Source organism: Falco biarmicus, chromosome 4 (genome assembly GCF_023638135.1).
Source record: "Falco biarmicus isolate bFalBia1 chromosome 4, bFalBia1.pri, whole genome shotgun sequence".
Classification (NCBI taxonomy): Eukaryota; Metazoa; Chordata; class Aves; order Falconiformes; family Falconidae; genus Falco; species Falco biarmicus.
In genome coordinates this window covers 108,818,269-108,844,447 of record NC_079291.1, presented here as the reverse complement: position 1 = coordinate 108,844,447, position 26,179 = coordinate 108,818,269, and the positions used below count along the sequence as shown (strand labels likewise).

Genomic DNA, 26,179 nt, shown 5'->3' with positions numbered 1-26,179 from the left:
CCCCCAGGGGCCCTATGTTGGCCCACACGCTCCCTGAGGGGTCTTGTTCATGGCATGGCTTAACGAGCATGTTGGAGAGCTGCCAGGTGCCGGCCAAGAGGTCACCAGGCCCCTCTGCAGCGCTGGCAATCTCCCCGGGGTCTGGCTCCCACGCTGCTACCTGAGCCCCTTCCAGTGCCTGCGGTTCACTAAGGCACAAGCGGATGCCAACAGGCAATGGCAACATTTCCCCTCTGTGCTTGCTTCTAGGTGAGGATGCTGCCAAAGTTTATCGAGATGCATGGCAGGCTGTTGGTTTGGAGCCCTTGGGGCGTCCTGGAGGTAAGCGCTCTATGTCCCTTTCCTTGAAAGAAGAAACAGTGTCAATGTGACAAGAGCTTACTCATGTGCAATTCTCCTGAAGAGCCTCCCAAGGGTTACACCATCCCGAATTCGTAGCCTGTTGCTGTCCTCCAGCCTGAGAGCCATCCCACGGGTAAATCAGTGGGAGGAAGCTGCATCTACCCTCTAGGCTTCTTTCCGCCCGAAGAGCAAGTTGCTCCGTCCATGGCCCATGCGCAGACATGGAGGAGAGCAGAGAGGGAACGGGCCGGGCTCAGAGATGTGCCCTGTGGAGCTTTGCCTTGCAAAGCTGTCTGCTGGCCCTGGGAGCCTGAGCTGCTCCCAGTGCTGGCTGCCAAGCCAGCGGGCTCGTTGGGGTTGAGCTGGGAGCTGGTGTGAGCTCCAGGGAGTCCTTTGTCCCGGCAGCTCCGCACGTGGTTCGTTCCGTCCCAGCATGTTGCCAGTGCAGGTGCACGGTAACTCTTGGCACCATGCTCCTGAGCGGAAGGCAGAGATGAGTGCCGTGGAGGAAGCCCACCTTTGAGTGGCACTCGCTGCCACTTTGATCTGAAGAAATAACTTGAACTGTGTCACGGCAGCCGTTCTGTCCTGTGCTTCTTTGCAGCCGTGGCTGTCGGCAAAGGTGCTGCAGATTCCCAGCGGGGTTCCAGGACCGAGCCTCTGGGAGATCGCACCATGGGTACGTCATGGCTTTCTCCTCCCTTTGAGATCCGCCAGCTCAAAGTCCAAAGGTCAGCCTGCTGGGCGCCTCTGCAGCTGTGGGGACAGAGATCTGCACGTGTGTGCCGTCTCCTTGCGCGGTCCCCTTACCGCTTCTGCAATCCAGTCCTGCCATTGTAGACCGCAGTAGATGACGGAAGCTGCTTTGGCTGTTCTGTTACAGGTGTGCCTGTAGGAAGGACTCGTCCAGCTCCTCGGCAGTGGGATGCTGCGCGAGGCTGGCATCGCAGGGGTGAGTAGTCTGTCTGTGCTGACCTCACAGGCTAAGCACTGGTTTTCTGTAATTTATTTGGGTGAAACTGAATCGGGTCCTTTCTGTTAAGGTTCTGCAATAGAAAAGTACCGAGCTGAAGGAGAAAACGAGTCCTCGGAGCTAGTTGAGCAACTAAGGCATGTGCTGGAGGAATGGAAGAGAGGACACGGTGGGTACATTTCACTGTGCCTCAGCCGTGAGACCCGGCAAGTGGAGGCATGAGGTGCACGTCGGGGCACGCTGTACCCTGCGCAGTGGGAAGGGATCACTCAGAGCCTCGCTGTGGCGATGCTGGGTTTCCCACCTTGCAGGTGCTGGTGAGCCACAGAGATGGTGCAGAGCCTCTGCTGCCAGTTGTGCTTCAAGCGGAGGGCCAGGGGCGGCTGCTGCCCCAGTTTTGCCGTTACGGCTCGGAGCTGGTTTGTGCAGGCGTCTGCTGGCAGGCAGATTTGAGGGCCTGGCGAGCGCTGAACTTGTGTTCAGCTCACGGGCAGCACTGCTTGCCCACTGGCCCAGTTCCAGGCAGGAGCGAGGTGCCAGGCGACGCCGGCTGCCCTTTCCTGATGCTGGAGGTCGGTGGGGATGCTGGTTCGGCAGGCTTCTTGGGCTGTGCTGCGTCTCCCGTCTGCCGACCGATAGCTGGGATGGGGCAACCGTGACCGTTGCTGGTGCTTACAGGGAAGGGCGGAGGAGCCCTTCTCGAAAGGGCTGTTTCCCTGGCCGGACTGGCTGCAGCTTCTTCCCGTCCTCTTTGAAGGAAGGCATTTTGCATCGCTTTACACGTCGCCAAAAGTGCAATGCAAACCAAAAGATGGCCTGCAATTTCCTGGTCCCCCAGCAGGTCAGGCGTGGCTGTTGCGTGGAGTCGGAACCAGGCGCAGGCTCTTCCCCCAGTGCCCACTCTGGCAAGTCACAGCAGCAGCCAAAGCTGAAAGTGTTTTGGGTTCGAGGCATCGGGACCATGTTCCGCAGATATGGGAAATGTGCCAAATGTCCCTCCCGCTCCAGCTGCATCCCCGAGCTTGCTGTGACTGCCGAGAGGCACAGGAGCAGCACAGAGCGGGATCCCTCCCTGAGCCGAGGTCCACAGCGATGCCCTGACTCCCAGACTAGGCAGAGGCTTAGGGGGAACCTCCCCGTCCTCCTGTGTCCTCTGTGCCTGAGACTCGCTGAGGCTTAACCTTCCCCCTCTGCTTTTTGGCAGTGCCGTCAAAGCCTGGAGAAGACCACCAGAGCAAGATAAATCGGGCTTATGAACCGGGCTCAGGTACGGAGCAGTCTTGCTGGGGTCCCCAAGTGGGAGACACATCCTGAAACCTGGGAGGTGCTGCAGGCGGTGCCTGTGCTGGAGAAAAGGCACTAGGGGGAGGGCAAGGCTTCAGTGCCACTTGAGGAGGCCTGAGTCTGTCCCCTGGGGTGTGGGAACTGTCTCACGGGGAGGGAGAGCTGGGGTGGCACTGCCTGCTGCAGGGACGGTTTCTGTCCGTGTCACTCAAAGGCTCAAGCAGCTGCGCCCCCCCTGTGCTCCCCTTCTGGCCTTCTGGGTTTGGTTGGGTGGGACACCCTGCCCCAAAGGGTGGGAACGTGCCTCCAGGCACCAGTACGGGGGGGAAAGAGAGAATGTCCTGGCCGGATCAATCGTGCTGCACGCTTACCAGTGGTGCGCAGGACGGGCTAACTTTTCAAATTGCTCCTACAGACGTGATCAGCGAGAGAACCGCAAGGGCTGATGATCCCCCAAGCACCGCAAGTCCTCTCTGTCCCCAAGATGCGCGGAGGCACTGTATGATAGCCACAGCAGCAACCATGCTTTCCGTGCCAGTTGGAATAGTGTTGGTCTGTGTCATCATCCGGTGGTGGATGAAGAAAGAAGAGTGAGTTGTTGATTCCCCCCACACTGTTTCCTTCGATGGCTGCTCAGAGCCACGAAGCATTTCTAGTCAGGCTGCCGCGGAGTGGCAGCCCGCTGGCTGCCCAAAAGCAAGGGCAGGACGAGAAAGAGCGGGGCAAGAGATTGCCCCAGCCAGGGAGGCGCCCAGTAGCGCTGGCTGGTGGCCACCGAACCTGCCCTGAGGAGTCCCCCTGCTCGGGGCTGCCATGAGGTGCGGGTGTCCACGTCGGCCAAGGCGTGCCAGCGGCTCTGCCCGTGCTGGGGAGCCTTGCCAGCTCTGGGCCGTGCTGTGGGGGACAGTCCGTGCGCCCCCTCTGCAGCTGAGCGCCTCAGCGGCCTCCTCTCTCCACAGGCCCGTCGCTGGAGCTTCTAGAGTCCAGCAGAAAACCCATGGCTCTCGCTTCCGCCCGGACAGCAAGAGCAGCCGCGCAAGCACCCCTCAGAGCTGCACCCAAAGACAGCAGAGGACACTGCCGCCTGAACAACGAGCGCGCTCATCCTCCCCACGGCCCCCGCGACCGCCTCCCCCATTCGCAGCCGCCTTTCAGCAGAGGAGCCAGACCAGCACCCTCCAGACCCCAGCCAAAGGGGAACGGCCTCCACGCCCCCCGAACCCATCTCCGGCCGCCCTTCAGATGAGCCATACCAGCACCCCCCAGCACCCCTCCAAATGGGACTTGCCCTCGCCCCCCCCAAGCCCATTCCTGGAATCTTTGCATCAGATGAACCAGGAAAGTGTCTCCCAGATGCAGCAGTCCCCACGTCCTCCGAGACCTCCACCGCTACTGAGACCTCCAAGCCCACCGAGCCCTCCGCCACTACCGAGCACCCACCACTTTTGAGCCCTCCAAGGCCTCCGACCTCCCACTGCTGCCAAGCCCTCTGAGACCCCTGAGGGCCCTGAGCCTCCTTAGACTCCCACACACCCCTGAGCTCACTGCTCCAGCCGCACAGCAGGGGCTGAAGGCAGCCACACCAGGGTAGGAGTTGGGGGTGCACTGACAGAGCCCCAGCCGACAGCTTCGGGGCTCAGCCGCTGCCCGCCAAAGACAGTGTGACACAGGGCTGTCACACAAGTGTCCAGGGGGTACCAACAGCAAACCAAGCGAGGCACCAGCACCGGCTGGGCTCCACGCCTGGGTGCAGCCGTGGATGCCCACTATGTCGGTAGGCAGGAGCCGGGCATGGGCTCGTGGGGAAAGCCCCAATGGCGGCACTATGTGCTCTGCTCCACAGCTCATCCCTGACTGCCAACCTGCTGCAAACAGGTCATTAGCCTGAGGGGCAGGTCCTGCCCCTTTCTCCTACAACGCAAGGCACCCTCTGATGCCATCCGGGCTGCTCCTGAAGTGATTAAAGAGCTGGGAGAACAGGAAGCGTGGTCAGGTCTCCTTCTTGATACGGTTCTCCTGCGTGGACCGCAGAGAAACCTCACGGCAAGTGGTGACTAGCGGTAGATGACAGAGCCCTGAGCACCGCTGCTGAACAGCGCCCTGTGGCTGCTCCCGGTCCGAGTGGTAGAGTCCCTTGTGTCAACGAAGAAGCCCTGCCAGGAGTGGTGACAGTAGCTGGGAAGGATAGGTGGTGTTGGCTCCCCGTGTCGGGGACAGATAGGGAGAGGTCTCCTTTCACCAGGCGGGGACTGCCGTTTACATGGACCGCCTGACCACAGTGTTTTGAACATTGTCCTGCCATTGCTCCTGCTCCACCAGCTGCAGAGCTGGAAGCATCCACATTAGCACAGAGGTCGCTGTGATGCAGTTACTGTGTGACAGAAGGTGTGAAAGCCAGCGTCGCTGCAGCGAGGCTCCAATCCATCCCTTCCCGCTTTGTAGGCTACAGCGTGGCCAGACGTGCATCTAAAACCTCTGGCTGCTGAGTCTCATGGCTAAGGCAGAGTGAAATACGGGATCATGGAATGTTTGGGGTTGGAAGGGACCTTTACAGGTCATTGAGTCCAACCCCCCTGCAATGAGCGCAGCCATCTTCAACAGGATCACTTTGCTCAGCTGAGCTTGAATGTTTCCAGGGATGGGGCGTCCACACCTCTCTGGGCAACCTGTTCCAGTGTTTCACCACCCTCAGCATAAAAAAAACCCAACCTGCTGTCCTTGTGTCTAGTCTTAATCTGCCCTCTTCCAGCTTCAAACCATTGCCCCTTCTCCCTAGGGCTGCAGGCCCTGCTCAGATCTCTGTCCCCGTCTCTCTGATAAGCGCCCATTAAGTATTGGAAGACCAGAATCAGGTCTCCCCAGAGCCTTCTCTTCGCCAGGCTGAACAACCCCACCTCTCTCAGCCTTTTCTTTTTTCAGAGCAGAGGAGTTCCATCCCTTCGATCATTTTGGTGGCTTCTTTTGACGCAGCCCAGGCCACGGTTGGCTTTCTGGCCTGCGAGCGCACATTGCTGGTTCATGCCCAGCTGTTCATCCACCAGTACCCCCAAGCCCTTCCTGGCACGGCGGCTCTCAGTGGTACCGGGCGTTGCCCTGACCCTGGTGCAGGACCTTGCACCTGGCCTTCTTGAGCCTCATGAGGTTCACATGGGCCGCTTCTCCAGCCTGTCCAGGTCCCTCTGGACAGCAGCCCATCGCTCAGCCGCATCAGCTGCACCACTCAGCTTGGTGTCATCTGCAAGCTTGCTGAGGGTGCACCCGATCCCACTGCCTTATGTCATTGATGAAGCTATTAAATAGTACTGCTCCCAAGAGGGGACCCTGAGGGACACACTCGTCACCAGTCTCCGTCCGCACACTGAGCTGTTCACCACTGCCGTCAGGATGGCACTGTCCAGCCAGTTCCTTATCCACCAAGCAGTCCACGCATCAGATCCACATTTCTCCAATTGATGGAGAAGGATGCTGTGAGAGACAATATCAAAGGCCAAAGAAGCCTGGAGAGATGACAGCCGTAGCTCTTCCCTTGCCCACCGAAGCACTCACCCTACCATAGAAGGCCACTGGGTTGTTCAGGCAACATACACCCACCGTGTGCTCTCTCAAGGTTTCCTTTTGCACGTCAAATACTTTAAGAGAATATTTTTTCTGTTTTATTGATTGACTTTGCCCTTTGAGGACCCCAACAGAAAGTATTCCCTTAAGTTTCATGTGAAGGAGAAAGGGAAGAGTGAAGGCTTCATCTTTCCCGTCAAACAAACGTGACTTGTTAGCCCTGGGGTCCCCCAAGGCGCCAAACCGGGCTCCAGCCAGGAAGGTGCGCACAGGAGGGGATCTGGCACTTGTCTTGAGGCTGAAATCATTCACTCCTCAGCCTCGTGAGCTGTTGCTAACAGCACCGGAGGAGGTCAGAAATGCCCTGGCTGCGCTCCCCAGGTCATCTGGGGCACTGTGAGCTCCGCGCTGCCCCTGTGACAGTGCCCGGAAAAGAGGGCAGAGCTGCGGGCTCAGCCCCAGGTGGGACTGTGTGCCAGCCCTTGGACGGAGCTGCCCGACGGGGCGTGCTCCCCAGCCTGGGAGGGCAGCTGCCCCGGCTGTGCTCCAGCGGCTCTCCCCGTTGAGCGCCATTGCCATGCAGCCTGGGCCGGCCCTGAGGTCACAGTGGGGCTGCGAGGTGACAGTGGGGCTGTGAGGTCACGGAGCTCCACGGCGATGCACCAGCTATAAGTACCCACGCCTCAGCCCCCAGCCGCAACTGCACCACATGCAGCAGCAGCGGTGACAGCAGCACAGGATCATGTGGCTGAAGGGAGCCATGGCCCTCATTCAGCACTGCCTCCTCCTCCTCCTCCTCCTGGAGGCCCTACGTGCCAGGGCTGCCTGGGCTGCACCTTGGCAAGAGCAGGAAGCAGGTAAGCACTCGGCACATTTGCGACCTTTCACGGGCCAGCGGGCTCCTCTGCCCGAGAAGCGTGGATGTGGCTTTTCCCTTCAACGCTCTGGTGAGGGCTTCCCCTGTGTGTGTGAGAGCTGTGCGGGTAAGAATGCCCCCAGGGGCCCTATGTTGGCCCACACGCTCCCTGAGGGGTCTTGTTCATGGCATGGCTTAACGAGCGTGTTGGAGAGCTGCCAGGTGCCGGCCAAGAGGTCACCAGGCCCCTCTGCAGCGCTGGCAATCTCCCCGGGGTCTGGCTCCCACGCTGCTACCTGAGCCCCTTCCAGTGCCTGCGGTTCACTAAGGCACAAGCGGATGCCAACAGGCAATGGCAACATTTCCCCTCTGTGCTTGCTTCTGGGTGAGGATGCTGCCAAAGTTTATCGAGATGCATGGCAGGCTGTTGGTTTGGAGCCCTTGGGGCGTCCTGGAGGTAAGCGCTCTATGTCCCTTTCCTTGAAAGAAGAAACTGTGTCAATGTGGCAAGGGCTTACTCATGTGAAATTCTCCTGAAGAGCCTCCCAAGGGTTACACCATCCCGAATTCGTAGCCTGTTGCTGTCCTCCAGCCTGAGAGCCATCCCACGGGTAAATCAGTGGGAGGAAGCTGCATCTACCCTCTAGGCTTCTTTCCGCCCGAAGAGCAAGTTGCTCCGTCCGTGGCCCATGCGCAGACATGGAGGAGAGCAGAGAGGGAACGGGCCGGGCTCAGAGATGCGCCCTGTGGAGCTTTGCCTTGCAAAGCTGTCTGCTGGCCCAGGGAGCCTGAGCTGCTCCCAGTGCTGGCTGCCAAGCCAGCGGGCTCGTTGGGGTTGAGCTGGGAGCTGGTGTGAGCTCCAGGGAGTCCTTTGTCCCGGCAGCTCCGCACGTGGTTCGTTCCGTCCCAGCATGGTGCCAGTGCAGGCGCACGGTAACTCTTGGCACCATGCTCCTGAGCGGAAGGCAGAGATGAGTGCCGTGGAGGAAGCCCACCTTTGAGTGGCACTCGCTGCCACTTTGATCTGAAGAAATAACTTGAACTGTGTCACGGCAGCCGTTCTGTCCTGTGCTTCTTTGCAGCCGTGGCTGTCGGCAAAGGTGCTGCAGATTCCCAGCGGGGTTCCAGGACCGAGCCTCTGGGAGATCGCACCATGGGTACGTCATGGCTTTCTCCTCCCTTTGAGATCCGCCAGCTCAAAGTCCAAAGGTCAGCCTGCTGGGCGCCTCTGCAGCTGTGGGGACAGAGATCTGCACGTGTGTGCCGTCTCCTTGCGCGGTCCCCTTACCGCTTCTGCAATCCAGTCCTGCCATTGTAGACCGCAGTAGATGACGGAAGCTGCTTTGGCTGTTCTGTTACAGGTGTGCCTGTAGGAAGGACTCGTCCAGCTCCTCGGCAGTGGGATGCTGTGCGAGGCTGGCATCGCAGGGGTGAGTAGTCTGTCTGTGCTGACCTCACAGGCTAAGCACTGGTTTTCTGTAATTTATTTGGGTGAAACTGAATCGGGTCCTTTCTGTTAAGGTTCTGCAATAGAAAAGTACCGAGCTGAAGGAGAAAACGAGTCCTCGGAGCTAGTTGAGCAACTAAGGCATGTGCTGGAGGAATGGAAGAGAGGACACGGTGGGTACATTTCACTGTGCCTCAGCCGTGAGACCCGGCAAGTGGAGGCATGAGGTGCACGTCGGGGCACGCTGTAGCCTGCGCAGTGGGAAGGGATCACTCAGAGCCTCGCTGTGGCGATGCTGGGTTTCCCACCTTGCAGGTGCTGGTGAGCCACAGAGATGGTGCAGAGCCTCTGCTGCCAGTTGTGCTTCAAGCGGAGGGCCAGGGGCGGCTGCTGCCCCAGTTTTGCCGTTACGGCTCGGAGCTGGTTTGTGCAGGCGTCTGCTGGCAGGCAGATTTGAGGGCCTGGCGAGCGCTGAACTTGTGTTCAGCTCACGGGCAGCACTGCTTGCCCACTGGCCCAGTTCCAGGCAGGAGCGAGGTGCCAGGCGACGCCGGCTGCCCTTTCCTGATGCTGGAGGTCGGTGGGGATGCTGGTTCGGCAGGCTTCTTGGGCTGTGCTGCGTCTCCCGTCTGCCGACCGATAGCTGGGATGGGGCAACCGTGACCGTTGCTGGTGCTTACAGGGAAGGGCGGAGGAGCCCTTCTCGAAAGGGCTGTTTCCCTGGCCGGACTGGCTGCAGCTTCTTCCCGTCCTCTTTGAAGGAAGGCATTTTGCATCGCTTTACACGTCGCCAAATGTGCAATGCAAACCAAAAGATGGCCTGCAATTTCCTGGTCCCCCAGCAGGTCAGGCGTGGCTGTTGCGTGGAGTCGGAACCAGGCGCAGGCTCTTCCCCCAGTGCCCACTCTGGCAAGTCACAGCAGCAGCCAAAGCTGAAAGTGTTTTGGGTTCGAGGCATCGGGACCATGTTCCGCAGATATGGGAAATGTGCCAAATGTCCCTCCCGCTCTAGCTGCATCCCCGAGCTTGCTGTGACTGCCGAGAGGCACAGGAGCAGCACAGAGCGGGATCCCTCCCTGAGCCGAGGTCCACAGCGATGCCCTGACTCCCAGACTAGGCAGAGGCTTAGGGGGAACCTCCCCGTCCTCCTGTGTCCTCTGTGCCTGAGACTCGCTGAGGCTTAACCTTCCCCCTCTGCTTTTTGGCAGTGCCGTCAAAGCCTGGAGAAGACCACCAGAGCAAGATAAATCGGGCTTATGAACCGGGCTCAGGTACGGAGCAGTCTTGCTGGGGTCCCCAAGTGGGAGACACATCCTGAAACCTGGGAGGTGCTGCAGGCGGTGCCTGTGCTGGAGAAAAGGCACTAGGGGGAGGGCAAGGCTTCAGTGCCACTTGAGGAGGCCTGAGTCTGTCCCCTGGGGTGTGGGAACTGTCTCACGGGGAGGGAGAGCTGGGGTGGCACTGCCTGCTGCAGGGACGGTTTCTGTCCGTGTCACTCAAAGGCTCAAGCAGCTGCGCCCCCCCTGTGCTCCCCTTCTGGCCTTCTGGGTTTGGTTGGGTGGGACACCCTGCCCCAAAGGGTGGGAACGTGCCTCCAGGCACCAGTACGGGGGGGAAAGAGAGAATGTCCTGGCCGGATCAATTGTGCTGCACGCTTACCAGTGGTGCGCAGGACGGGCTAACTTTTCAAATTGCTCCTACAGACGTGATCAGCGAGAGAACCGCAAGGGCTGATGATCCCCCAAGCACCGCAAGTCCTCTCTGTCCCCAAGATGCGCGGAGGCACTGTATGATAGCCACAGCAGCAACCATGCTTTCCGTGCCAGTTGGAATAGTGTTGGTCTGTGTCATCATCCGGTGGTGGATGAAGAAAGAAGAGTGAGTTGTTGATTCCCCCCACACTGTTTCCTTCGATGGCTGCTCAGAGCCACGAAGCATTTCTAGTCAGGCTGCCGCGGAGTGGCAGCCCGCTGGCTGCCCAAAAGCAAGGGCAGGACGAGAAAGAGCGGGGCAAGAGATTGCCCCAGCCAGGGAGGCGCCCAGTAGCGCTGGCTGGTGGCCACCGAACCTGCCCTGAGGAGTCCCCCTGCTCGGGGCTGCCATGAGGTGCGGGTGTCCACGTCGGCCAAGGCGTGCCAGCGGCTCTGCCCGTGCTGGGGAGCCTTGCCAGCTCTGGGCCGTGCTGTGGGGGACAGTCCGTGCGCCCCCTCTGCAGCTGAGCGCCTCAGCGGCCTCCTCTCTCCACAGGCCCGTCGCTGGAGCTTCTAGAGTCCAGCAGAAAACCCATGGCTCTCGCTTCCGCCCGGACAGCAAGAGCAGCCGCGCAAGCACCCCTCAGAGCTGCACCCAAAGACAGCAGAGGACACTGCCGCCTGAACAACGAGCGCGCTCATCCTCCCCACGGCCCCCGCGACCGCCTCCCCCATTCGCAGCCGCCTTTCAGCAGAGGAGCCAGACCAGCACCCTCCAGACCCCAGCCAAAGGGGAACGGCCTCCACGCCCCCCGAACCCATCTCCGGCCGCCCTTCAGATGAGCCATACCAGCACCCCCCAGCACCCCTCCAAATGGGACTTGCCCTCGCCCCCCCCAAGCCCATTCCTGGAATCTTTGCATCAGATGAACCAGGAAAGTGTCTCCCAGATGCAGCAGTCCCCACGTCCTCCGAGACCTCCACCGCTACTGAGACCTCCAAGCCCACCGAGCCCTCCGCCACTACCGAGCACCCACCACTTTTGAGCCCTCCAAGGCCTCCGACCTCCCACTGCTGCCAAGCCCTCTGAGACCCCTGAGGGCCCTGAGCCTCCTTAGACTCCCACACACCCCTGAGCTCACTGCTCCAGCCGCACAGCAGGGGCTGAAGGCAGCCACACCAGGGTAGGAGTTGGGGGTGCACTGACAGAGCCCCAGCCGACAGCTTCGGGGCTCAGCCGCTGCCCGCCAAAGACAGTGTGACACAGGGCTGTCACACAAGTGTCCAGGGGGTACCAACAGCAAACCAAGCGAGGCACCAGCACCGGCTGGGCTCCACGCCTGGGTGCAGCCGTGGATGCCCACTATGTCGGTAGGCAGGAGCCGGGCATGGGCTCGTGGGGAAAGCCCCAATGGCGGCACTATGTGCTCTGCTCCACAGCTCATCCCTGACTGCCAACCTGCTGCAAACAGGTCATTAGCCTGAGGGGCAGGTCCTGCCCCTTTCTCCTACAACGCAAGGCACCCTCTGATGCCATCCGGGCTGCTCCTGAAGTGATTAAAGAGCTGGGAGAACAGGAAGCGTGGTCAGGTCTCCTTCTTGATACGGTTCTCCTGCGTGGACCGCAGAGAAACCTCACGGCAAGTGGTGACTAGCGGTAGATGACAGAGCCCTGAGCACCGCTGCTGAACAGCGCCCTGTGGCTGCTCCCGGTCCGAGTGGTAGAGTCCCTTGTGTCAACGAAGAAGCCCTGCCAGGAGTGGTGACAGTAGCTGGGAAGGATAGGTGGTGTTGGCTCCCCGTGTCGGGGACAGATAGGGAGAGGTCTCCTTTCACCAGGCGGGGACTGCCGTTTACATGGACCGCCTGACCACAGTGTTTTGAACATTGTCCTGCCATTGCTCCTGCTCCACCAGCTGCAGAGCTGGAAGCATCCACATTAGCACAGAGGTCGCTGTGATGCAGTTACTGTGTGACAGAAGGTGTGAAAGCCAGCGTCGCTGCAGCGAGGCTCCAATCCATCCCTTCCCGCTTTGTAGGCTACAGCGTGGCCAGACGTGCATCTAAAACCTCTGGCTGCTGAGTCTCATGGCTAAGGCAGAGTGAAATACGGGATCATGGAATGTTTGGGGTTGGAAGGGACCTTTACAGGTCATTGAGTCCAACCCCCCTGCAATGAGCGCAGCCATCTTCAACAGGATCACTTTGCTCAGCTGAGCTTGAATGTTTCCAGGGATGGGGCGTCCACACCTCTCTGGGCAACCTGTTCCAGTGTTTCACCACCCTCAGCATAAAAAAAACCCAACCTGCTGTCCTTGTGTCTAGTCTTAATCTGCCCTCTTCCAGCTTCAAACCATTGCCCCTTCTCCCTAGGGCTGCAGGCCCTGCTCAGATCTCTGTCCCCGTCTCTCTGATAAGCGCCCATTAAGTATTGGAAGACCAGAATCAGGTCTCCCCAGAGCCTTCTCTTCGCCAGGCTGAACAACCCCACCTCTCTCAGCCTTTTCTTTTTTCAGAGCAGAGGAGTTCCATCCCTTCGATCATTTTGGTGGCTTCTTTTGACGCAGCCCAGGCCACGGTTGGCTTTCTGGCCTGCGAGCGCACATTGCTGGTTCATGCCCAGCTGTTCATCCACCAGTACCCCCAAGCCCTTCCTGGCACGGCGGCTCTCAGTGGTACCGGGCGTTGCCCTGACCCTGGTGCAGGACCTTGCACCTGGCCTTCTTGAGCCTCATGAGGTTCACATGGGCCGCTTCTCCAGCCTGTCCAGGTCCCTCTGGACAGCAGCCCATCGCTCAGGCGCATCAGCTGCACCACTCAGCTTGGTGTCATCTGCAAGCTTGCTGAGGGTGCACCCGATCCCACTGCCTTATGTCATTGATGAAGCTATTAAATAGTACTGCTCCCAAGAGGGGACCCTGAGGGACACACTCGTCACCAGTCTCCGTCCGCACACTGAGCTGTTCACCACTGCCGTCAGGATGGCACTGTCCAGCCAGTTCCTTATCCACCAAGCAGTCCACGCATCAGATCCACATTTCTCCAATTGATGGAGAAGGATGCTGTGAGAGACAATATCAAAGGCCAAAGAAGCCTGGAGAGATGACAGCCGTAGCTCTTCCCTTGCCCACCGAAGCACTCACCCTACCATAGAAGGCCACTGGGTTGTTCAGGCAACATACACCCACCGTGTGCTCTCTCAAGGTTTCCTTTTGCACGTCAAATACTTTAAGAGAATATTTTTTCTGTTTTATTGATTGACTTTGCCCTTTGAGGACCCCAACAGAAAGTATTCCCTTAAGTTTCATGTGAAGGAGAAAGGGAAGAGTGAAGGCTTCATCTTTCCCGTCAAACAAACGTGACTTGTTAGCCCTGGGGTCCCCCAAGGCGCCAAACCGGGCTCCAGCCAGGAAGGTGCGCACAGGAGGGGATCTGGCACTTGTCTTGAGGCTGAAATCATTCACTCCTCAGCCTCGTGAGCTGTTGCTAACAGCACCGGAGGAGGTCAGAAATGCCCTGGCTGCGCTCCCCAGGTCATCTGGGGCACTGTGAGCTCCGCGCTGCCCCTGTGACAGTGCCCGGAAAAGAGGGCAGAGCTGCGGGCTCAGCCCCAGGTGGGACTGTGTGCCAGCCCTTGGACGGAGCTGCCCGACGGGGCGTGCTCCCCAGCCTGGGAGGGCAGCTGCCCCGGCTGTGCTCCAGCGGCTCTCCCCGTTGAGCGCCATTGCCATGCAGCCTGGGCCGGCCCTGAGGTCACAGTGGGGCTGCGAGGTGACAGTGGGGCTGTGAGGTCACGGAGCTCCACGGCGATGCACCAGCTATAAGTACCCACGCCTCAGCCCCCAGCCGCAACTGCACCACATGCAGCAGCAGCGGTGACAGCAGCACAGGATCATGTGGCTGAAGGGAGCCATGGCCCTCATTCAGCACTGCCTCCTCCTCCTCCTCCTCCTGGAGGCCCTACGTGCCAGGGCTGCCTGGGCTGCACCTTGGCAAGAGCAGGAAGCAGGTAAGCACTCGGCACATTTGCGACCTTTCACGGGCCAGCGGGCTCCTCTGCCCGAGAAGCGTGGATGTGGCTTTTCCCTCGAGCGCTTTGGTGAGGGCTTCCCCTGTGTGTGTGAGAGCTGTGCGGGTAAGAATGCCCCCAGGGGCCCTATGTTGGCCCACACGCTCCCTGAGGGGTCTTGTTCATGGCATGGCTTAACGAGCGTGTTGGAGAGCTGCCAGGTGCCGGCCAAGAGGTCACCAGGCCCCTCTGCAGCGCTGGCAATCTCCCCGGGGTCTGGCTCCCACGCTGCTACCTGAGCCCCTTCCAGTGCCTGCGGTTCACTAAGGCACAAGCGGATGCCAACAGGCAATGGCAACATTTCCCCTCTGTGCTTGCTTCTAGGTGAGGATGCTGCCAAAGTTTATCGAGATGCATGGCAGGCTGTTGGTTTGGAGCCCTTGGGGCGTCCTGGAGGTAAGCGCTCTATGTCCCTTTCCTTGAAAGAAGAAACTGTGTCAATGTGGCAAGGGCTTACTCATGTGAAATTCTCCTGAAGAGCCTCCCAAGGGTTACACCATCCCGAATTCGTAGCCTGTTGCTGTCCTCCAGCCTGAGAGCCATCCCACGGGTAAATCAGTGGGAGGAAGCTGCATCTACCCTCTAGGCTTCTTTCCGCCCGAAGAGCAAGTTGCTCCGTCCGTGGCCCATGCGCAGACATGGAGGAGAGCAGAGAGGGAACGGGCCGGGCTCAGAGATGCGCCCTGTGGAGCTTTGCCTTGCAAAGCTGTCTGCTGGCCCAGGGAGCCTGAGCTGCTCCCAGTGCTGGCTGCCAAGCCAGCGGGCTCGTTGGGGTTGAGCTGGGAGCTGGTGTGAGCTCCAGGGAGTCCTTTGTCCCGGCAGCTCCGCACGTGGTTCGTTCCGTCCCAGCATGGTGCCAGTGCAGGCGCACGGTAACTCTTGGCACCATGCTCCTGAGCGGAAGGCAGAGATGAGTGCCGTGGAGGAAGCCCACCTTTGAGTGGCACTCGCTGCCACTTTGATCTGAAGAAATAACTTGAACTGTGTCACGGCAGCCGTTCTGTCCTGTGCTTCTTTGCAGCCGTGGCTGTCGGCAAAGGTGCTGCAGTTTCCCAGTGGGGTTCCAGGACTGAGCCTCTGGGAGATCGCACCATGGGTACGTCATGGCTTTCTCCTCCCTTTGAGATCCGCCAGCTCAAAGCCCAAAGGTCAGCCTGCTGGGCGCCTCTGCAGCTGTGGGGACAGAGATCTGCACATGTGTGCCGTCTCCTTGCACGGTCCCCTTACCACTTGCAATCCAGTCCTGCCATTGTAGACCGCAGTAGATGACGGAAGCTGCTTTGGCTGTTCTGTTACAGGTGTGCCTGTAGGAAGGACTCGTCCAGCTCCTCGGCAGTGGGATGCTGCGCGAGGCTGGCATCGCAGGGGTGAGTAGCCTGTCTGTGCTGACCTCACAGGCTAAGCACTGGTTTTCTGTAATTTATTTGGGTGAAACTGAATCGGGTCCTTTCTGTTAAGGTTCTGCAATAGAAAAGTACCGAGCTGAAGGAGAAAACGAGTCCTCGGAGCTAGTTGAGCAACTAAGGCATGTGCTGGAGGAATGGAAGAGAGGACACGGTGGGTACATTTCACTGTGCCTCAGCCGTGAGACCCGGCAAGTGGAGGCATGAGGTGCACATCGGGGCACGCTGTAGCCTGCGCAGTGGGAAGGGATCACTCAGAGCCTCGCTGTGGCGATGCTGGGTTTCCCACCTTGCAGGTGCTGGTGAGCCACAGAGATGGTGCAGAGCCTCTGCTGCCAGTTGTGCTTCAAGCGGAGGGCCAGGGGCGGCTGCTGCCCCAGTTTTGCCGTTACGGCTCGGAGCTGGTTTGTGCAGGCGTCTGCTGGCAGGCAGATTTGAGGGCCTGGCGAGCGCTGAACTTGTGTTCAGCTCACGGGCAGCACTGCTTGCCCACTGGCCCAGTTCCAGGCAGGAGCGAGGTGCCAGGCGACGCCGGCTGCCCTTTCCTGATGCTGGAGGTCGGTGGGGATGCTGGTTCGGCAGGCTTCTTGGGCTGTGCTGCATCTCCCGTCTGCCGACTGATAGCTGGGATGGGGCAACCGTGACCGTTGCTGGTGCTTACAGGGAAGGGCGGAGGAGCCCTTCTCGAAAGGGCTGTTTCCCTGGCTGGACTAGCTGCAGCTTCTTCCCGTCCTCTTTGAAGGAAGGCATTTTGCATCGCTTTACACGTCGCCAAAAGTGCAACGCAAACCAAAAGATGGCCTGCAATTTCCTGGTCCCCCAGCAGGTCAGGCGTGGCTGTTGCGTGGAGTCGGAACCAGGCGCAGGCTCTTCCCCCAGTGCCCACTCTGGCAAGTCACAGCAGCAGCCAAAGCTGAAAGTGTTTTGGGTTCGAGGCATCGGGACCATGTTCCGCAGATATGGGAAATGTGCCAAATGTCCCTCCCGCTCTAGCTGCATCCCCGAGCTTGCTGTGACTGCCGAGAGGCACAGGAGCAGCACAGAGCGGGATCCCTCCCTGAGCCGAGGTCCACAGCGATGCCCTGACTCCCAGACTAGGCAGAGGCTTAGGGGGAACCTCCCCGTCCTCCTGTGTCCTCTGTGCCTGAGACTCGCTGAGGCTTAACCTTCCCCCTCTGCTTTTTGGCAGTGCCGTCAAAGCCTGGAGAAGACCACCAGAGCAAGATAAATCGGGCTTATGAACCGGGCTCAGGTACGGAGCAGTCTTGCTGGGGTCCCCAAGTGGGAGACACATCCTGAAACCTGGGAGGTGCTGCAGGCGGTGCCTGTGCTGGAGAAAAGGCACTAGGGGGAGGGCAAGGCTTCAGTGCCACTTCAGGAGGCCTGAGTCTGTCCCCTGGGGTGTGGGAACTGTCTCACGGGGAGGGAGAGCTGGGGTGGCACTGCCTGCTGCAGGGACGGTTTCTGTCCGTGTCACTCAAAGGCTCAAGCAGCTGCGCCCCCCCTGTGCTCCCCTTCTGGCCTTCTGGGTTTGGTTGGGTGGGACACCCTGCCCCAAAGGGTGGGAACGTGCCTCCAGGCACCAGTACGGGGGGGAAAGAGAGAATGTCCTGGCCGGATCAATCGTGCTGCACGCTTACCAGTGGTGCGCAGGACGGGCTAACTTTTCAAATTGCTCCTACAGACGTGATCAGCGAGAGAACCGCAAGGGCTGATGATCCCCCAAGCACCGCAAGTCCTCTCTGTCCCCAAGATGCGCGGAGGCACTGTATGATAGCCACAGCAGCAACCATGCTTTCCGTGCCAGTTGGAATAGTGTTGGTCTGTGTCATCATCCGGTGGTGGATGAAGAAAGAAGAGTGAGTTGTTGATTCCCCCCACACTGTTTCCTTCGATGGCTGCTCAGAGCCACGAAGCATTTCTAGTCAGGCTGCCGCGGAGTGGCAGCCCGCTGGCTGCCCAAAAGCAAGGGCAGGACGAGAAAGAGCGGGGCAAGAGATTGCCCCAGCCAGGGAGGCGCCCAGTAGCGCTGGCTGGTGGCCACCGAACCTGCCCTGAGGAGTCCCCCTGCTCGGGGCTGCCATGAGGTGCGGGTGTCCACGTCAGCCAAGGCGTGCCAGCAGCTCTGCCCGTGCTGGGGAGCCTTGCCAGCTCTGGGCCGTGCTGTGGGGGACAGTCCGTGCGCCCCCTCTGCAGCTGAGCGCCTCAGCGGCCTCCTCTCTCCACAGGCCCGTCGCTGGAGCTTCTAGAGTCCAGCAGAAAACCCATGGCTCTCGCTTCCGCCCGGACAGCAAGAGCAGCCGCGCAAGCACCCCTCAGAGCTGCACCCAAAGACAGCAGAGGACACTGCCGCCTGAACAACGAGCGCGCTCATCCTCCCCACGGCCCCCGCGACCGCCTCCCCCATTCGCAGCCGCCTTTCAGCAGAGGAGCCAGACCAGCACCCTCCAGACCCCAGCCAAAGGGGAACGGCCTCCACGCCCCCCGAACCCATCTCCGGCCGCCCTTCAGATGAGCCATACCAGCACCCCCCAGCACCCCTCCAAATGGGACTTGCCCTCGCCCCCCCCAAGCCCATTCCTGGAATCTTTGCATCAGATGAACCAGGAAAGTGTCTCCCAGATGCAGCAGTCCCCACGTCCTCCGAGACCTCCACCGCTACTGAGACCTCCAAGCCCACCGAGCCCTCCGCCACTACCGAGCACCCACCACTTTTGAGCCCTCCAAGGCCTCCGACCTCCCACTACTGCCAAGCCCTCTGAGACCCCTGAGGGCCCTGAGCCTCCTTAGACTCCCACACACCCCTGAGCTCACTGCTCCAGCCGCACAGCAGGGGCTGAAGGCAGCCACACCAGGGTAGGAGTTGGGGGTGCACTGACAGAGCCCCAGCCGACAGCTTTGGGGCTCAGCCGCTGCCCGCCAAAGACAGTGTGACACAGGGCTGTCACACAAGTGTCCAGGGGGTACCAACAGCAAACCAAGCGAGGCACCAGCACCGGCTGGGCTCCACGCCTGGGCGCAGCCGTGGATGCCCACTGTGTCGGTAGGCAGGGGCTGGGCACGGGCTCGTGGGGAAAGCCCCAATGGCGGCACTACGCGCTCTGCTCCACAGCTCATCCCTGACTGCCAGCCTGCTGCAAACAGGTCATTAGCCTGAGGGGCAGGTCCTGCCCCTTTCTCCTACAACGCAAGGCACCCTCTGATGCCATCCGGGCTGCTCCTGAAGAGATTAAAGAGCTGGGAGAGCGGGAAGCGTGGTCAGGTCTCCTTCTCAATACAGTTCTCCTGCGTCGCCTGCAGAGAAGCCTCATGGCAAGTGGTGACTAGCGGTAGATGACAGAGCCCTGAGCACCGCTGCTGAACAGCGCCCTGTGGCTGCTCCCGGTCCGAGTGGTAGAGTCCCTTGTGTCAACGAAGAAGCCCTGCCAGGAGTGGTGACAGTAGCTGGGAAGGATAGGTGGTGTTAGCTCCCCGTGTCGGGGACAGATAGGGAGAGGTCTCCTTTCACCAGGCGGGGACTGCCGTTTACATGGACCGCCTGACCACAGTGTTTTGAACATTGTCCTGCCATTGCTCCTGCTCCACCAGCTGCAGAGCTGGAAGCATCCACATTAGCACAGAGGTCGCTGTGATGCAGTTACTGTGTGACAGAAGGTGTGAAAGCCAGCGTCGCTGCAGCGAGGCTCCAATCCATCCCTTCCCGCTTTGTAGGCTACAGCGTGGCCAGACGTGCATCTAAAGCCTCTGGCTGCTGAGTCTCATGGCTAAGGCAGAGTGAAATACGGGATCATGGAATGTTTGGGGTTGGAAGGGACCTTTACAGGTCATTGAGTCCAACCCCCCTGCAATGAGCGCAGCCATCTTCAACAGGATCACTTTGCTCAGCTGAGCTTGAATGTTTCCAGGGATGGGGCGTCCACCACCTCTCTGGGCAACCTGTTCCAGTGTTTCACCACCCTCAGCATAAAAAAAAAACAACCTGCTGTCCTTGTGTCTAGTCTTAATCTGCCCTCTTCCAGCTTCAAACCATTGCCCCTTCTCCCTAGGGCTGCAGGCCCTGCTCAGATCTCTGTCCCCGTCTCTCTGATAAGCGCCCATTAAGTATTGGAAGACCAGAATCAGGTCTCCCCAGAGCCTTCTCTTCGCCAGGCTGAACAACCCCACCTCTCTCAGCCTTTTCTTTTTTCAGAGCAGAGGAGTTCCATCCCTTCGATCATTTTGGTGGCTTCTTTTGATGCAGCCCAGGCCACGGTTGGCTTTCTGGCCTGTGAGCGCACATTGCTGGTTCATGCCCAGCTGTTCATCCACCAGTACCCCCAAGCCCTTCCTGGCAGGGCGGCTCTCAGTGGTACCGGGCGTTGCCCTGACCCTGGTGCAGGACCTTGCACCTGGCCTTCTTGAGCCTCATGAGGTTCACATGGGCCGCTTCTCCAGCCTGTCCAGGTCCCTCTGGACAGCAGCCCATCGCTCAGCCACATCAGCTGCACCACTCAGCTTGGTGTCATCTGCAAGCTTGCTGAGGGTGCACCCGATCCCACTGCCTTATGTCATTGATGAAGCTATTAAACAGTACTGCTCCCAAGAGGGGACCCTGAGGGACACACTCGTCACCAGTCTCCGTCCGCACACTGAGCTGTTCACCACTGCCGTCAGGATGGCACTGTCCAGCCAGTTCCTTATCCACCAAGCAGTCCACGCATCAGATCCACATTTCTCCAATTGATGGAGAAGGATGCTGTGAGAGACAATATCAAAGGCCAAAGAAGCCTGGAGAGACGACAGCCGTAGCTCTTCCCTTGCCCACCGAGGCACTCACCCTACCATAGAAGGCCACTGGGTTGTTCAGGCAACATACACCCACCGTGTGCTCTCTCAAGGTTTCCTTTTGCACGTCAAATACTTTAAGAGAATATTTTTTCTGTTTTATTGATTGACTTTGCCCTTTGAGGACCCCAACAGAAAGTATTCCCTTAAGTTTCACGTGAAGGAGAAAGGGAAGAGTGAAGGCTTCATCTTTCCCGTCAAACAAACGTGACTTGTTAGCCCTGGGGTCCCCCAAGGCGCCAAACCGGGCTCCAGCCGGGAAGGTGCGCACAGGAGGGGATCTGGCACTTGTCTTGAGGCTGAAATCATTCACTCCTCAGCCTCGTGAGCTGTTGCTAACAGCACCGGAGGAGGTCAGAAATGCCCTGGCTGCGCTCCCCAGGTCATCTGGGGCACTGTGAGCTCCGCGCTGCCCCTGTGACAGTGCCCGGAAAAGAGGGCAGAGCTGCGGGCTCAGCCCCAGGTGGGACTGTGTGCCAGCCCTTGGACGGAGCTGCCCGACGGGGCGTGCTCCCCAGCCTGGGAGGGCAGCTGCCCCGGCTGTGCTCCAGCGGCTCTCCCCGTTGAGCACCATTGCCATGCAGCCTGGGCCGGCCCTGAGGTCACAGTGGGGCTGCGAGGTGACAGTGGGGCTGTGAGGTCACGGAGCTCCACGGCGATGCACCAGCTATAAGTACCCACGCCTCAGCCCCCAGCCGCAACTGCACCACATGCAGCAGCAGCGGTGACAGCAGCACAGGATCATGTGGCTGAAGGGAGCCATGGCCCTCATTCAGCACTGCCTCCTCCTCCTCCTCCTCCTGGAGGCCCTACGTGCCAGGGCTGCCTGGGCTGCACCTTGGCAAGAGCAGGAAGCAGGTAAGCACTCGGCACATTTGCGACCTTTCACGGGCCAGCGGGCTCCTCTCCCCGAGAAACGTGGATGTGGCTTTTCCCTCGAGCGCTTTGCTAAGGGCTTCCCCTGTGTGTGTGTGAGAGCTGTGCGGGTAAGAATGCCCCCAGGGGCCCTATGTTGGCCCACACGCTCCCTGAGGGGTCTTGTTCATGGCATGGCTTAACGAGCGTGTTGGAGAGCTGCCAGGTGCCGGCCAAGAGGTCACCAGGCCCCTCTGCAGCGCTGGCAATCTCCCCGGGGTCTGGCTCCCACGCTGCTACCTGAGCCCCTTCCAGTGCCTGCGGTTCACTAAGGCACAAGCGGATGCCAACAGGCAATGGCAACATTTCCCCTCTGTGCTTGCTTCTGGGTGAGGATGCTGCCAAAGTTTATCGAGATGCATGGCAGGCTGTTGGTTTGGAGCCCTTGGGGCATCCTGCAGGTAAGCGCTCTATGTCCCTTTCCTTGAAAGAAGAAACAGTGTCAATGTGACAAGGGCTTACTCATGTGCAATTCTCCTGAAGAGCCTCCCAAGGGTTACACCATCCCGAATTCGTGGCCTGTTCCTGACCTCGAGCCTGAGAGCCATCCCACGGGTAAATCAGTGGGAGGAAGCTGCATCTACCCTCTAGGCTTCTTTCCGCCTGAAGAGCAAGTTGCTCCGTCCGTGGCCCATGCGCAGACATGGAGGAGAGCAGAGAGGGAACGGGCCGGGCTCAGAGATGCGCCCTGTGGAGCTTTGCCTTGCAAAGCTGTCTGCTGGCCCCTGCGAGTCATCTGAGTTCTTAAGGCAAATGTTGGAGGAACAGGAGAGAGGACACGGTGGGCACATTTCACTCTGCCTTCGCTGTGAAATTTGGCAGCTGAGCCACAGAGATGGTGCAGAGCCTCTGCTGCCAGTTGTGCTTCAAGCGGAGGGCCAGGGGCGGCTGCTGCCCCAGTTTTGCCGTTACGGCTCGGAGCTGGTTTGTGCAGGCGTCTGCTGGCAGGCAGATTTGAGGGCCTGGCGAGCGCTGAACTTGTGTTCAGCTCACGGGCAGCACTGCTTGCCCACTGGCCCAGTTCCAGGCAGGAGCGAGGTGCCAGGCGACGCCGGCTGCCCTTTCCTGATGCTGGAGGTCGGTGGGGATGCTGGTTCGGCAGGCTTCTTGGGCTGTGCTGCGTCTCCCATCTGCCGACCGATAGCTGGGATGGGGCAACCGTGACCGTTGCTGGTGCTTACAGGGAAGGGCGGAGGAGCCCTTCTCGAAAGGGCTGTTTCCCTGGCCGGACTGGCTGCAGCTTCTTCCCGTCCTCTTTGAAGGAAGGCATTTTGCATCGCTTTACACGTCGCCAAAAGTGCAACGCAAACCAAAAGATGGCCTGCAATTTCCTGGTCCCCCAGCAGGTCAGGCGTGGCTGTTGCGTGGAGTCGGAACCAGGCGCAGGCTCTTCCCCCAGTGCCCACTCTGGCAAGTCACAGCAGCAGCCAAAGCTGAAAGTGTTTTGGGTTCGAGGCATCGGGACCATGTTCCGCAGATATGGGAAATGTGCCAAATGTCCCTCCCGCTCCAGCTGCATCCCCGAGCTTGCTGTGACTGCCGAGAGGCACAGGAGCAGCACAGAGCGGGATCCCTCCCTGAGCCGAGGTCCACAGCGATGCCCTGACTCCCAGACTAGGCAGAGGCTTAGGGGGAACCTCCCCGTCCTCCTGTGTCCTCTGTGCCTGAGACTCGCTGAGGCTTAACCTTCCCCCTCTGCTTTTTGGCAGTGCCGTCAAAGCCTGGAGAAGACCACCAGAGCAAGATAAATCGGGCTTATGAACCGGGCTCAGGTACGGAGCAGTCTTGCTGGGGTCCCCAAGTGGGAGACACATCCTGAAACCTGGGAGGTGCTGCAGGCGGTGCCTGTGCTGGAGAAAAGGCACTAGGGGGAGGGCAAGGCTTCAGTGCCACTTGAGGAGGCCTGAGTCTGTCCCTGGGGTGTGGGAACTGTCTCACGGGGAGGGAGAGCTGGGGTGGCACTGCCTGCTGCAGGGACGGTTTCTGTCCGTGTCACTCAAAGGCTCAAGCAGCTGCGCCCCCCCTGTGCTCCCCTTCTGGCCTTCTGGGTTTGGTTGGGTGGGACACCCTGCCCCAAAGGGTGGGAACGTGCCTCCAGGCACCAGTACGGGGGGGAAAGAGAGAATGTCCTGGCCGGATCAATCGTGCTGCACGCTTACCAGTGGTGCGCAGGATGGGCTAACGTTCCTGATTGCTCCTGCAGATGATGTCACCGAGAGAACCACAGAGCTTTACAATCCCCCGAGCCCCCCAGCTGTTTCCGGTCCCAGAGACCCTGGAAAGCTCTCTACTATAGGTGCAGTAGCGGCTGTTGTTTCTCTGCAAGTTGCCATTGTGTTGGGCTGTGTCGTGGTCTGGTGGCGAAGGAAGAAGAAAGCGTGAGTACATTTCCCTCCCTCCTCTTCCTCTGATGGCTGCTCAGAGCCACGAAGCATTTCTAGTCAGGCTGCCGCGGAGTGGCAGCCCGCTGGCTGCCCAAAAGCAAGGGCAGGACGAGAAAGAGCGGGGCAAGAGATTGCCCCAGCCAGGGAGGCGCCCAGTAGCGCTGGCTGGTGGCCACCGAACCTGCCCTGAGGAGTCCCCCTGCTCGGGGCTGCCATGAGGTGCGGGTGTCCACGTCGGCCAAGGTGTGCCAGCGGCTCTGCCCGTGCTGGGGAGCCTTGCCAGCTCTGGGCCGTGCTGTGGGGGACAGTCCGTGCGCCCCCTCTGCAGCTGAGCGCCTCAGCGGCCTCCTCTCTCCACAGGCCCGTCGCTGGAGCTTCAAGACTCCAGCATATAAAGAGCTGCTTCCACCAGTGCCTGAGCAGTCAGAGCAGGTGCCCCAGCACCCCTGAGATCTGGATCCCACGCCAGCAGACGCCACTGCCACCTGAAAGACCAAACTACTCGCCTTGCTCGAGCCCGTACCCAGGTACCATGACGCAGAGGAGCCAGGAGAGTATCTACGAACCGCAGGAGCCTCCACAGCCCCAGAGCCCCGCATCGCTCCCCAGCCCTCCAAGGACCCCAACCCCCAAGGATTTCAAGCCCTCTGAGCCTCCTGAGACTCCCACACACCCCTGAGCTCACTGCTCCAGCCGCACAGCAGGGGCTGAAGGCAGCCACACCAGGGTAGGAGCTGGGGCGCACTGAGTAGAGCCCCAACCGACAGCTTCGGGGCTCAGCCGCTGCCCGCCAAAGACAGTGTGACACAGGGCTGTCACACAAGTGTCCAGGGGGGTACCAACAGCAAACCAAGCGAGGCACCAGCACCGGCTGGGCTCCACGCCTGGGCGCAGCCGTGGATGCCCACTGTGTCGGCAGGCAGGAGCTGGGCACGGGCACGTGGGGAAAGCCCCAATGTGTTTTACCACCCTCGGCATAAAAAAATAAACTGCTGTCCTCATGTCTAGTCTCAGTGTGCCCTCTTTTATATGAAAACCCTATGTGCTATTACCACAGCAGGGTCTGCTACAAGGCCCTAGCTTTACTTGCTGCTGCTGAGGTTTAGAAAAGCATGACAGCCACGTGGGCTACAACGAGCTGAGGAGGTACATGAAGGTGTCTCAGAGTGAGCTACAGTAGCAAGGCGACTTTCACTACACTGTGAAACTCTGCAGCCAACCAGTGGCTCTTCCTATATATTTCTTCCAGCAGGAACCCATGGTTTCTTCTTCTAAGAGGAAAACAGAAACTGAGTATACTTGAGTAATACCAAGTATTGGTAGGCATGGCATGGGAGGGCAGCGGCAGCCTTGTACCTTTTCTCAGCACTTTTTTGCTCAGCTCAGGTCCCCATCACTGATGGCAGGCTTTCTCTACTACCTACACCAGACCACTCTCTAAAAGGTAATAGACGCTTCACTGTTAGATTACAGTGACCTTTTTTTTTTCAGGAGGATAGACGAAGTCCATATCCTCTTCTCTGTGACAGGATTTTATGATCATTTGTTGTCCCTAAGGCCCTAAAGTCTACAGCAGGCTGCAGGCCAGACCAGACGTGCCCATAGCACAGCCACCACAGAACAGCCCAGGTCCTGGACATAACCCTGGGAGCATAAAACTCTGTGAAACCAGTTTCCCTAAGCCAGCCTGGGAAGGAGAGCGAGACAGCCCCCACAGAGCTCCTGGCCACCAAACCAGGTCACTCCCAGCTTCTGAGCATTTCATTTTCTCTTGGGCAGCCAGACACTACCATGCAGCTTACAACAGAGAGTCCCCAGCAGTCCCCCATATTCCGTGCAAACAAAATAATGTGAGCAAAGGAGAGCGAAACCCTCTGGGCTGCCTTTGCCTGCAGACATGTTAAGCAGCGCTGGTCCCAGTGTCAATGCCTGACGAATGCCCCTTGGCACTGGTCTCCACTTGGCCATTGAGCTTTTGATTGCAACTCTTTCAGCACGACCATCCAGCAAATTGCTTATACACCACATCACTGATCTACACTTGGGTGACTGGATCTGTAGTCTCAATTTGCATCGTATCATAAATTTGCTACCATGACTTTTGTCTCTCTCTTCACTATTTTTGATATGGAAAGCTATCGTGCTTCAACATTCCTCGTGTTTAAGTATGTTTAAGTATGAAACTACATGTTTAAGTAGTTTCACCATCATGGAACATCAGAACTAAGAAGACATTTTCTATTCTATGGAAGTTTGAGAAGCTGATGAAAGGCTTTTGCCTAATATCCTCATTCTACCAAAGAATTAATGCGCAACAGATTACTTGAAGAGATTTAATAAACTGGGACAATACTGGCTGGTCTGACAGGCCAGTTTCTTTCATATGGTACATTAGTCAGAGTTCGGTTTCTGTCTTCTGGAAGTTGATTTTGCTTG

The 26,179-nt window shown here is 59.2% G+C and overlaps 3 protein-coding genes across 4 annotated transcripts; all 3 read left to right on the top strand.

Moving 5' to 3' along the window:
- Nucleotides 1-64: 64 nt before the first annotated feature.
- LOC130149082 (protein enabled homolog) lies at nt 65-4,353 on the top strand. The gene is made up of 7 exons (XM_056338353.1): nt 65-321; nt 947-1,021; nt 1,226-1,294; nt 1,386-1,484; nt 2,520-2,582; nt 3,015-3,189; nt 3,559-4,353. The coding sequence occupies exons 1-7, from the start codon at nt 204-206 to the stop codon at nt 4,046-4,048; spliced, it is 1,089 nt and encodes a 362-aa protein (XP_056194328.1). The 5' UTR covers nt 65-203; the 3' UTR covers nt 4,049-4,353.
- A 2,757-nt stretch (nt 4,354-7,110) lies between these two features.
- On the top strand, nt 7,111-11,503 carry LOC130148847 (protein enabled homolog). The gene is made up of 7 exons (XM_056337928.1): nt 7,111-7,467; nt 8,093-8,167; nt 8,372-8,440; nt 8,532-8,630; nt 9,666-9,728; nt 10,161-10,335; nt 10,705-11,503. The coding sequence occupies exons 1-7, from the start codon at nt 7,350-7,352 to the stop codon at nt 11,192-11,194; spliced, it is 1,089 nt and encodes a 362-aa protein (XP_056193903.1). The 5' UTR covers nt 7,111-7,349; the 3' UTR covers nt 11,195-11,503.
- A 1,561-nt stretch (nt 11,504-13,064) lies between these two features.
- Nucleotides 13,065-24,422, top strand: LOC130148846 (protein enabled homolog). 2 transcript variants are annotated; one of them, XM_056337927.1, is made up of 8 exons: nt 13,065-14,157; nt 14,542-14,613; nt 15,239-15,313; nt 15,516-15,584; nt 15,676-15,774; nt 16,810-16,872; nt 17,305-17,479; nt 24,104-24,422. In XM_056337927.1, exons 1-8 carry the CDS (start codon nt 14,043-14,045, stop codon nt 24,420-24,422), a joined length of 987 nt encoding a protein of 328 aa, XP_056193902.1. In that variant the 5' UTR covers nt 13,065-14,042. The 2 variants fall into 2 exon arrangements, with proteins under 2 accessions (XP_056193902.1, XP_056193901.1); XM_056337926.1 differs by lacking the exon at nt 24,104-24,422 and adding an exon at nt 17,849-18,390 and having other exon boundaries at nt 13,077-14,157.
- Nucleotides 24,423-26,179: the final 1,757 nt, after the last annotated feature.